General features: G+C 49.4%; 4 protein-coding genes across 4 annotated transcripts; all 4 read right to left on the minus strand.

Annotated features, from left to right (window-relative positions):
• Nucleotides 1-468: 468 nt before the first annotated feature.
• Nucleotides 469-3,001, minus strand: N7474_005576 (PPN1 endopolyphosphatase family protein; the record flags this gene model as incomplete). Its single annotated transcript, XM_057196991.1, has 3 exons — nt 469-1,208; nt 1,271-2,626; nt 2,938-3,001. 3 exons carry the CDS (start codon nt 2,999-3,001, stop codon nt 469-471), a joined length of 2,160 nt encoding a protein of 719 aa, XP_057054387.1.
• N7474_005577 (uncharacterized protein) lies at nt 2,918-4,852 on the minus strand (the record flags this gene model as incomplete). Its single annotated transcript, XM_057196992.1, has 10 exons — nt 2,918-3,007; nt 3,074-3,189; nt 3,245-3,272; nt 3,331-3,528; nt 3,593-3,807; nt 3,861-4,004; nt 4,063-4,409; nt 4,472-4,544; nt 4,609-4,622; nt 4,686-4,852. The coding sequence occupies 10 exons, from the start codon at nt 4,850-4,852 to the stop codon at nt 2,918-2,920; spliced, it is 1,392 nt and encodes a 463-aa protein (XP_057054388.1).
• Nucleotides 4,853-6,079: 1,227 nt separating this feature from the next.
• bxlB (putative beta-xylosidase) lies at nt 6,080-8,389 on the minus strand (the record flags this gene model as incomplete). Its single annotated transcript, XM_057196993.1, has 1 exon — nt 6,080-8,389. The coding sequence occupies one exon, from the start codon at nt 8,387-8,389 to the stop codon at nt 6,080-6,082; it is 2,310 nt and encodes a 769-aa protein (XP_057054389.1).
• A 2,294-nt stretch (nt 8,390-10,683) lies between these two features.
• On the minus strand, nt 10,684-11,846 carry N7474_005579 (uncharacterized protein; the record flags this gene model as incomplete). The annotated part of the gene is made up of 2 exons (XM_057196994.1): nt 10,684-11,313; nt 11,397-11,846. The coding sequence occupies 2 exons, from the start codon at nt 11,844-11,846 to the stop codon at nt 10,684-10,686; spliced, it is 1,080 nt and encodes a 359-aa protein (XP_057054390.1).
• Nucleotides 11,847-12,099: the final 253 nt, after the last annotated feature.

A 12,099-nucleotide genomic window follows, 5' to 3' on the forward strand; every position in this document is an offset into this window, starting at 1 on the left:
GAACATTAATTATGATTGATGCAAGTAAATACATAATCGTGCCGGAAAAAGAAGAAAAAGAAAAAAAAAATTCCTGGTTCCAGAGGGGGTATATTACAATGAAAATTCAGGTATGCAGCGAGCAGTCTCAATGTGTTAAATATTGAAAGAACCCTTGTTCGCGATCTTTAGCTCATAGCTGTCCGAGGACAAGCTTCGAGATTCATGATGTCTGGATGACTAAGATCCTAGTAAAAAGGCGCCGAAAATGGTAGCCACCTTGGACGCCATTTTCGGTACCTTCGACTTTGGCGTTATTAGCACCACTCTGACCAACTGGGTTATGGGAACCATTGCATGATGTACTGTGATGGTATTTCTCCCCATGTCCAGCTTGCAATCTATCTATCTAACTTGAAAAAGCACTCTGCACAGATCCGTACCTACTCCCCAAAATTAGCACTCATCTCACTCGCCAGGGAACAAAACTTACCCCTGCGGACACTGACTCCCCAGCGCAACACTCCCACTGCGCATATAGCAAACTTTCGCCTTATGGCAAGCGTCACTGGTACAATTAGGGCTCTTAACACTCATCTTGCCCTGTAACTCATTATGCAGCGTAGCCAATCCCCCATCAGCCTCCATAGCCTCTGTAACGCGGTGCCAGAACGTCGCATTCAACGGCGCATCTTTATTCCACGCAGCTGCGGGACCGTACGTCTCCCGCGTCGAGTACTCGATACCGAAGGTCGGGCCGGTGTGTTCCAGTTCCAGGCGCGGGAAGTCCGAGACATTAGCGATGAAGGTATACGCCTCGTAGATGTTGAAGTCGCCCGTGTCGACTTCATACATTCGGAATCCGCTGTTAAGATTTGTTAACGGCGTCACGCTGGGCATCACCCAGGCCGTCGACAGGGCCGTGTCCGCGTTTTGGAGGGTACCGTTTTGGGCGTAGTAGATCATGAACTGGTCTTCGTGGGTGTGTCCGAAGAAGATGTTTGCAATGACGTGGGGGGAGTAGCGGTCCACGATTTGGTAGAACAGGTTCGTCGGGTTGGGGAGCGGATTTGTCCCGTCCCAGCCGCTGAGGACGTGGCCGATTATCCAGACTCGTTCGCCGGCGTCTTCCGCTTTTTGGAGTTCATCGATCATCCAGGTGAATATCCCCGAGTTGTCCGGGTTGGTTGTGTTGATGAAGTTGACGTAGTTGGAGGCATACCAAAGGTCTTTAAAGCTTTGTTAGTTGTACATACTCATATCAACAAAAACAAACAAGTGTCCAACTTACCTGTATTGAATGCGACAATCCTAAGCCCATAGTGCGTCTTGATAGAATAGCCACCATAATGAGTGACTGCCTCCTCAGCAGTCTGGCGATCAATCCATCCCTCATGCTGCCACAGACCAGCGATATGATGATAGTTCCAGCTCTGCTGTTCCCCAAGCCGACCAGGCAAACTGTGCGGCGAGTCAATATTCGCTGGACTAGTGTCATGGTTTCCGAGCGCCGCAAAGACAGGGCCTGTTATATAGTGCTTGAACATGTCATAGACACTGATCTCGGTGTACTCAGCGTAGGCACGCGATATCTGCGGCGAGGGATCGTGAGACACCAAGTCGCCGGTGTATAGAGACCATGCAAAGGAGTCCTCATCTATGCCCTTGCCCGTACCAGTTAAGGGACCCACGGCCTGCAAGGCAGCGAGACCCAAGTCATACGGCGTGTCGCATTTAAAGGATCCGTAAGCGGAGGCAGAAAGCAGAACATGGTTCTCGGAGAGGTCATTGTAGTTATCATTGCGGCAGCATAGACTCGATGAGCAGTTCGCTTCAGAGCTCACAGCGTACCGCGAGTCCAGGTGGAAGTCGGACAAATGTAAGACCTTGACGCGGTGCCCGCTTGCTTTTGGGACAACGGGATTCGCAGGCTTGGGCTTGGGAAATAGCCCCGTAGTATCCAGTGGACGAGTAGTGGGCTTGCTGCAGAAGTTACTGCTCAGCGAGTTACAGATATACTCGCCATCGAGACCCTCGACATCGGCATATGCCAGAACCTGCGTCCAGATGGCGCCGTATGTCGATACTTCATAGTTCTGCTCGCAGGACTCGGCAGATTGGAAACTGAATTGCTTGCACAGACGGACCATAGCATCTGGTACTAGGATTGGGGCATGCAGAGCTGCGGGCTTTGCGGCAGCGAGGGCATTCTTGCATTTGGTGCAACTACTTGTGGAGGAGCTGGAGTTGATGATTTCGGTGACGTGGGCCTCGACGGAGGTTACCAGGGCGCGTTGCTGGTGTTCTGATAGATTTGTGGATGGGATGGGGAAGAGTACAGGATCATGGTTGGTGGGAATGTGATCGGGGTTTGTCAGTTCATAGGGAAAAGTTACATTGAGTACGGGGTCATGGAGGATGGGCTGTGGTTCTTTGGTTGGTTCAGCCGGAGAAACATAGTAGGATCTATCATCAAGAATTAGCAAATGAAATTTAATAGGAGTCCAACCATACGAAAACACAGAGGTCGGGAATCCCGGCGCCGCAATGTACGATGTCGCGCCAGGGAGGGACGACGCCGCCAGGCCTGCCGTTGCGCCTAGGAAGGCTTGCATTTTAAGGGTCCACTGCACGGGAAGCATTGGACCTGCTCGCAGAGAGTAAATCAGGAACGTGTGGAGGAAGAATACATTATTGTGACCTGTGTTGGTATGTTGATTGATGTGTTTATCGCGGTCGGTGGCATTGTTGCTCGCGGCACGTGGGGTCAGACGGGTAAGTCAATGGAGAGACGAGGCGCAAGTCGGAGACTACACAACAACGCTAGGTGACGGTAAATCGGCCACCGAAAATGTTTCTTAAGGACGCCAGAAACGGCCGCCCTGGAACAAATGCATTTTGTTTTGGGGCACATAAGGCGACTGTTGGGAGTTTTGGACTAGCTGTTAGTAAAAGCACACGAGAAACTAGCACCGCTGCTCGCATCCTCGTGGATGGCCTTCCCGGAGACCCATAGGCCCATACCGCACTGCAATGAAAATGAGCAATCTGTGATATATAGCCTGGAAGAAGAAAAAGAAAAAATTAGACTAACCAGGCAACCACCAATTCCCACGATCACAAGGTTGAGGAGAGTGAGGAGAATTTTCCTCCAGGAGGATCCATATCGACCCCAATTCATAAAAAGCCAAAAGATACCGCTTAGGCCATCTTCATAGTAGGTTAATACTAATGTCGATTGGAGTTTCTTAGTTGAAGTACTTACAAGTAAACCAACTAGCGAACAATGCAGTCTGTCGAGTAGAATCAGATCAGTGCTCCATCCAAATGCCCAACTCTCACAATACTCACGATCAAACTTAGTAGGTCATTGAAAACAGGAATAGCCTCGGCAATAATCCAGGCTATGATCCAAAGACCCAAAGTAATCCCAATCCAAGACCCAATTGCGAGAAAACTTCGTTTGTGCATGTGATCAGTGTGCCGAAATAGGCGGACATATATGTACTTTGCCGCGACATGGCCGTTAATGACACCGGCGACAACAATCTGTGATCGTATGTCAGAAATAGGGGTTCCTCATAAGACACAGCTAATCTAGGGATAAACCCACCGAAGGAATAGCAATACCATATGCAAGCTTGGCTGTCACATCACTGGTGGAACTTAATGCAGGGGATTTCACATCTTTCCCGCCGTAAATGTAAATGACAACGCCCGCCACCACATACATTGACGTATCAGTCGTCTGGAGCATAATCAAAGTCTTGGGGTAATCTGTTGGAATCTTCATCTCGGAGATAAAGCCGAAGAAAGCAACATGACCAGCTACAGAGATATCAGTCACAGTACAGACACTCTTCTGGTGAGTTATCACATACCGTAGGCGAAGACAATATTTGTCACAGACAAGAACCCTTTTGCGAGACTTACTTTCGTAGTCGCGTCTACCTTGCCATTTCCTGGATGCTGAATAGCGATGGCAATCATAGTAATAAGTACCGCAGCGAGGATACTGGCGAAAGCTATCCGAAACCAATATCAGAAACAATGTTAGTTGACCAACGAGGGACCAATGCATACATGCAAATGAGAACCATGAAACTTTTCTGAGAGTGCGAGGCAGGGCACAGACAAAGGATACGACAAGGCCAACAACCCCAAAAACAATGGAGCAGGTGGCATGTTCTGTCAATGTGTTCATCATGACAGTGAAAGTCAAGAGGTGGCTACCCATGATGAAGATTAGGAAGAGCAATTGGGCCGTTCCTAAAAGCTCTTTCCCAAAGCGGGCCATACCAAAGCGACCGAAAAGCACTGCTCCAGCGTCTCCCATGCTATGCACCTCCGGGTACCGCAGTTTGAATTGACCAATGACATATCCGGTGTAGGTGGCTAGGATACCGAGCCCGACAATGATAATTACCGCACTGAGTCAATATTAGATTCTATTTCCAAGTATGCCAGAATGAGAGGATAGCGTCCGACTTACGGGACCAAGCCTAACGTTGCCACAGCAGATGGAAGCGACAAAATTCCGAGGGAAACGGTTTCTGCAATCATGACTGCGGAGTAAAAACATCTTTAGATACTGCAGCATTTTCTATTATGCGATCCAAGTTGACATACTCATGCCGCATTGCCTGTGTTATTAAAAATGAAAGTCTCAGCTGCAAGTCGGCCAAGAAAGTATTTTTGATACTCACCACCACCGTAAAGTTCGATACCTGACTTGTGCAAACTCCTCGTCTCCAAACGGGTCTTCGTGATGAGACACTTCATTGCCTGATCGATGCTTCTCTTCGGTATCCAGACTAGAATTTTGTCTGTTTACCTCGGAAGGTTGGCTTGTATCGGGGTACCGGTACGCCATTTTGCCGTGTGTTCATCGGAGTTATGGGAGATATTGTACGCAGCGCCGTGATCGTAATCGCAGACAACGGGTAAGGGTAGCAAATAAAGGAGTGACACCTCCAGGGGCCAGTTTGACAGGACAGCAATAAATACGGATTCCATCTGACTTCCCTGGTCTTGGCTAACTCCTGTTGAACCACGGGCTTCGTGTCGGCCCCGCACACGTCCATGAGCATTGGCCATAGAAACTGATCATTTACACGTTAGTGGCGACGCACTGTCACATTGCGGGGTTAAGGTAGCGAGATCTAGGAACTAGAATGGGGCATTCCAAGTCGAACAAGAAACCAGCCGTCGAATAACAATAAGAACCACGAATGATGATTCACCGTTACGACACACCTTCGAGCAGAAACAAGATTGGGCCACGTGAGATACTACAATGCCGAATTGGCGGAAAAAGGCCTTTTGAGGGTCGTCTTCCAAGGTTGAAGTTGCGCTTCGATCGGAAGAACGGCGTGGCTTGACTAGCGGACGCCAACGATCTGGGGTTTGCATGCCGAAACGCATAATTTCGCCTTCTAATGATTGAGAAAAAAACAGGCGCAGAGGGAACAAAAAGGCACTTGATGTCATAGAGTCTGGGGGGCAAACTTTCAAGGTCTTGGCCATGGCTTATAATTTCCAGTGGAACAGCTAGGCCCTCGCCATAACCCAACCCGTGGGTCAAGCGCTGAAAGTCGCTTCTTTTTGACCTTTGCCGCCATTTTTGAGCGCCTTTTTACGGGATCTTAGTCATCGATCATGCACGTGATCCGTCCGATCGCACTTTTATACAGTGCTCACTGATCACTCAGGATTGCTTTATACGTAGGAGGAATGTGCTCATTAAGACCCTGTACAGTTCTTCAGTCAGGGTGTTCTGTTCACCGCGCCGTTTTAATCCAAGCAGGCGCAGGAAACTGTCACAAATTTACTGCGCCGCTTGTACACACTGATTTTCATATCTTCGGACTCACTGGTCCGTGTGATCATAGCGTGCAGGTAATTATGGATGAAGCGTCACTAGCTACAAGTACGACAGTAAGTTGGCCCAAAATTTATGAAGAAAAGTATGCTAATAAATGGCTGACAGCTACCGCGGGAGAGTAAACGTGAACAAATTGCGCAGTGCCTTTTATCCAAGAGGAGTGCTTTGTGTATAACAAGCTAACCACCGATTTAATGGTCCGCTGAAGGTGCCCATCTATTTTGCGGGCTGTGGGAACTGATCCAACACTTTCTCCTTTCCAACAATTTGAAAGCCCGATGTCGGATATTTGCCTCCAACATCCACCTGCAGCTTATAGGAACCAGGGTATACCACCAAGTCACCATTGTCTGCAGTTCGGGCAACTGAACCCAATGTGACATCGATATCAACCTTACGGGTCTCCCCAGGCCTAATTTTCTTGACCCTTTGGTAGCCTACCAAAGTCTGAATTGGATATGGCGTGGGTCCAGCGTTGTCAGTTGTCAGGAACACAAGTGCCACATAATCAGACGTCACGTTTCCGGTATTGCTGACAGCAAGAGTGAAAGTGTCGAAGAGTGCAGTATCCACTGGTGCTATTTTGGACGCGTGCATAGCAAGGCTATCCGCGTTGTACGGTCTGGGGTTGCTCTTCTTCCAGGAGACTTGGAAAGTCGTATAGTGAAGCCCATAGCCGAATGGCAGTACAGCGTCCTCGTACCATCGATAGGTCCGACCAACATTGTCACTTCCAGGTCGCAGTGCCATGTCTGTCATAGCCACCTCGTCGACGTATTTCGCAGGATACTGGGTAACCGGGAGTCGTCCAGCCGGAGCTTCCTTTCCTGTCAAGATATCGAACACAGCCGCACCGCCAGCTTGACTAGGATAACCCGCCCAAAGTAATGCTCCGACGCCATCGTTGGACAGTAGAGTCGAGTCATCCAGTTGCCCTCCTCCGAATTGCACGACGACCAGGGGCTTACCAACCTGCGCCAGACTCTGGATCAGATCCAACTGGTTTCCAGGCCAATCAATTGTCATGCGATCATGGCCCTCCGCCTCAATTGTGTTATCGATGCCTCCAGCGTAAATCACTATATCGGCTTGTTTGGCCGCGCTCACAGCGGCATCGAACCCAGAAGTGTCGGTGGTATTGATCTCAGTGCCTGGAACGAAGTTGACCTTGTATCCAGCATGTGTCGCGCCCCAAATCATCGTCCGAATATATTCGGCGGTGCCCTGGTAATTACCCTGTAGCTGGCCTGTCGCATTTGCATACGGCCCGATCAAAGCCAGCGTCTTGTTTGCCGATAAAGGAAGCGTGTTGGCGTTCTTAAGCAGCACGGTTCCCTCTACCGCGGCCCTTTGAGCCAATTTTTGAGCGGCTGGGGTACCAACGTCCGACCACCCCAAGGACCCATATAGTTGGTCTTTAACTGGGTCAAAATAACCCAGCTTGACCAATGACGAGTACAATCTGACCATAGCCTGGTCCAGAGCCTTAGTCGTTGTCAAACTCTGTGCAATAGATGAGTTCAGATAATCCGGGAAGACTGAGCCACAGTCGAGATCCGTCCCAGCATTTAGTGCGACCGCAGCTGCTTCGGCACCAGTAGCCGTATAATTGTGAGCTTGATAGATATCGTCAATCGCGCCGCAGTCTGACGTGACCCAATGCCCCGTTGCTTCCCAGTTCCAGTGATCCCGTAGAATTGTCTGGAGTAAGTACGAGTCGGCGCAGCTGGGAACTCCGTTGACGGCATTGTAACTGCACATCACCGCATCGACTTTTGCATCACGTGTGCAAGACCGGAAGGAAGGCAGGTAATACTCGGAAAGGTCCTGGGTGGAGATGATGGCATCGAACGTATGGCGTGTGACATTTCCCCAGTCCTCAAGATCATACCCTGCGAAGTGCTTGCATGTCGCAACAACTTTTGGGTGTGCAGGTCCAATTCCATTCTGCAGGCCGTCGATAAGGCTATAGACATATCGAGCAACATGGTAAGCGTCTTCTCCGGGAGTCTCCTGTCCACGACCCCAACGAGGGTCTTTGAACGGGTTGATGTTGGGCGTCCAGAAGTCGAAACCGGAGTGACCAGTATTACCAAATGCACGACCCTCCGTACTGATCACAGCGGCAATCTGCTTCACGAGGTCGTCATCAAACATAGCGCCCAGAACGATCGGCGACGGGAAAGAGGTTGCGTAGCTGAAGGGTCCACTTGCTTCGAAATGAACGCCAGGGGAACCGGCGACACCATGTAGACCCTCACTCCACCAGTTATACGCAGGCAAACCAAGGCGAGGTACCCCGGGAGACTGGTATATCGTGTTGTTGATTTTCTCCTCCAACGTCATGGCAGCCACAAGGGAATTGGCCCTAGTGAGCACATCTTTAGAAGGGTCGCATACTGCCAATGTGCTCAATGGTCCTGTCGTGCAATCCGGGAAAGGATTACTGGCAATGGCTTCGCTAGCAAGGAGTGCCAGAACGGACACAACTGAAGTGTTCCATGAGGTGATCTTTACACCGACCATCGTGGACTTTTGAATTGAGGATTCTTCTGTGCTTAGAAACAAAAGGCCGAACAGGACGGAGCTTTTATACTCAATTGCCCTCCGTTCAACTCCGATCCAGGAGCTTCACATTGCTTGGGGGAGCTTAGGAATCTACAATGACATTCAGCCGGAATTAAATGCCACTCCCTCCCTGTCTCGGGTATCTCCTGTGGGGTAACTCTCCTGCGGAGTAGCCACAACTCGCACATATTGATGACGCATTGTACGGCCCAGCTTTGCCGGGGGACAGAATCGACAGGGGATGTGATAGATTAGACAATTCCTCCGCCGATCGTAGTGGTAACAGGGAAAAAATTAGCCTGAATTGAGGCTTTAGGGTAACAAACGTAACATAGTCTAAAGCGAATGCGGGGGTGGTTAAACATCGGCACAACGCAATGAATATTCCGAAGTCAACGTGGTAGGTGCGCAAATCTGGAAAGGTCCATCATTAAATACCCGCATAAACTCCGATTAACTCAACCCGTCCCATAGTCAGTGTGGACGCATCCTGCACCCCATTAACAAATACAAACAAACAAATGCGCGCTCATAATATTCCCCAGATTTAGACCTCTCAATCAGCTACATACTTAAGAAGAGGAGACCTTGCTCCGCCGCTTTGGGATACACACTAGCCATACGAGACGGCACGAGATTTTTTTCCACTCACAACTCCTGGCCAGGAATTGATAGGGACCCACTGCCAATATTCGAAAACAGTTTGCCCCATATGCTCTCACGGATTTTTTTCCGAGCCTTAAAAATAATCCAAATTTGGTTCCTTTCTCGATAATCCCGGCTCATCTACAGGGGTATCAGCAAGACAGTAGCAAATAAATCATTGTTATAATACAGTACGATTCCGTAGAATCTCGTGGAATCTTCCGTCAAAACGAACAAACGGCTCAAACAGGGGATTTTTAGCTCTAACCGCTCACCAACTCGATCCCTCATGCTGCAAGCAGCCATAGTCCACGCCCGTTTTACTCGAGTTCTTAGTTAATCACTCCAATCCTCCAGGTCCTTCATCAATATTCCCATTGTTTATCTTCACCAGAAATCCATGTGAATGATGGCAAGTCTGAATAACACGTTGCTATCACCACTACGCGATACAATCGCCTATCCCCCGGAACGTCAAAATCGCCAAAACAAAGCCAGCATTCACAAAAACTCCAAGAGACCAGTCTACGCACTCTTCTTTACGCCAAAAACGGTGGATACTATGTTAAGTATCCGGAAGGAAAGGTCCTAGCCGTCGCTTCTGACAGGCTATGTTCAAATTCAGACGATTCCCATATGTCGCTAATTTTCCATCCCGAGAGTAGTGGCCTACATGAAAAGGCCTACGAAGTGATGAGGGACTTGCTGGAAGCCGGGGTCGATGCGAATAGGCTTAAGAGAGACACAAGCGATGGGATTAGGACCGGTGCAAGTGTTACAGATCCGGGTCTCCATGAGGAAGCCGGTGATGATATTCAATAGCCCAAGGCTAGGTCTTAGTAGAAGTTGGGTCTAAGCAGATATCCGCTGCTTTGCTAGAGTACCAGTGTGAACTAATCTCTAGGCGTGGTCCAAACTATCATTAGCACTGATATCCCACTTATTTTAAAACCAAGGCACTTTAGGATACATATAGGCACATTCGCGCAATGTGACGGCTGATCAGGCGGGGTATTTCCCTCCATCAACTGTATTTCTATCGGACTCCAGTTGGATTGTAGCAGCCGGGGAAAAAGGCTTCTATTTCCCGACGTCGTCCACTTCTCGTGTTCAACACGCCAATCGCGACGATGACGTCGTCTTCTGGTAAGCTATGCCAAGAAGGAACAGGTCGATCTTCTCCTAAACGGGGTTAGTTCTTTATTCGTACGATCCGATCTACTATGTTGGGGCGAGGCCGTGCATACGTGTCATGGTAAATTGAATTTCTTGAACAACGATGCGGAGTATATACAATCTGTAACCTGTCATTCATTTCTAAATTTGTGAGGGCTGAAGTTTGAATGATTAATGAGGTTAAGAGTACAAGTTGATAGAATATATATATCTGTTACTTGGCTTTACACACAACGACTTAACAAAAAATGGTGGGTTTATGGCCGGCCTTCTAGGCCCTTTTATTAACTAGCCCACAACGCTAGGTGACGGTGAATTAGACGCCGAACATGGATACCTCTGGCGCCATTTTCAGCGTCCCTTTCACCAGAGCCTTAGTTACAGACCCACATTTTCTATATGGACACTGCGCAACCCCAAGTGCTCGGTGATCAGCTCACCCGTCGTAAGTATATCTCTTCTCCAACAACATACCCACAGGCGCCGTTCGACAAGCTGTAATCATAGGACCCTAGAGCCGAAATAATGACCGTAAACTGGTTCTCGGACGGGTCGCAGCTGTTCACCCCGACATGATAGCATGTGTCGTAATCGTAACTAGCTACAGCACAGTTGCCATCCTGGATACAACTAACACAACAGTCGTAAGGGCTATTGCCCTGTACAGCAGTCAAGGCGGTGCCGAAGATCTGAACTACGCCTTGGCCAGCGAAACTGCCGTAGTCAGATGAGAATGGGGAGATGGCAATGTTGTTCGTGGCACAGGCGTCGTAGGCAGAGCTCACGACCGAAGCGGTGGCGGTGTTGGTACTGGTGACTGTGTCAGTCTCAGCAGGCAAGGTGGTGCCGACGCAGATGGTCGAGGTGATAGTATCGGTGACGGTGGCCGAGACATCGGGAGGAACGATGGTTGAGGTGACAGAGAAGGTGTCGGTCTTAGTGGCTAAAGTTGTATGGGCGGGCAGCCACTTGGTCACAGGGGGGCCGATGATGATTTCGATGATGATGACTTCTATAAACACTTCATGTATGCACCTAACAGACTTAGGGTATCGGAAGTCCTTATGGGCAAAGGCTTGCGAGCGGCGCTCCAGAGACGCTAGGTCCCTTTTCTCTTCTTCGACAGGGGGGGGAGAGTGTCGACAACTGGGACAAATCCATATGCAGTTGGGATGCTCGAGGTCGACGTAGTTGTGATAGTGGTCTCCGTGTAGACGGTATCGGTGACCGTCGGCGGAGTATAAGTCCACGTCGTCGTGTCAAACTCAGTCGACGTAACGCAAACCGTATCAGTGTTGGCTGTAGCAGTGACTGAGGTGGTCGATTTCACACATTTAGTCTTAGTATCGGTGACTACCGCTGGAGTCTTCGTCACGGTCGGATAGGAGGTATAAATGATAATGATCGGGGCTAGGGTCTGAGTCCGTGTGACAGTAACCGTCGGGACATGGCCGTGATAGGGTTCGAGAGCTAGGTCGGTCTGATAGGAGACTTTGGTAGAAGTATGATGCTCTGTCTGGCGGCTCTTCGGCTTAGGGGCCGCCTCGGTCAGACCTAGCAGGGCCACAAAGATAGGGACGTTGAAGAAGCGCATAATGATTATTATGAGAGTTAGAATTCTGTATGGATTATGGGTTTACGGAAATTATCTACAGTTTTCGATGATTATTTATATTTTCGCTATGAGGGTTCCTCGCTTTGGATATCCAAGTTCTGATCGGCGTTCCCGGGGTAAGGCGTGGCGGCGAACGCTAGTTGGGTCCCTTTAGGCTTAGCCCTGATGTCGTCCACTAGCGTAAGCCCAGCTAGCAATTCTGAGACCTCTCTGACGAGAGCTACAGACGAGG

Source organism: Penicillium riverlandense (genome assembly GCF_028828495.1).
Source record: "Penicillium riverlandense strain IBT 135883 chromosome Unknown utg000003l_segment0_segment0, whole genome shotgun sequence".
Taxonomy (NCBI): Eukaryota; Fungi; Ascomycota; class Eurotiomycetes; order Eurotiales; family Aspergillaceae; genus Penicillium; species Penicillium riverlandense.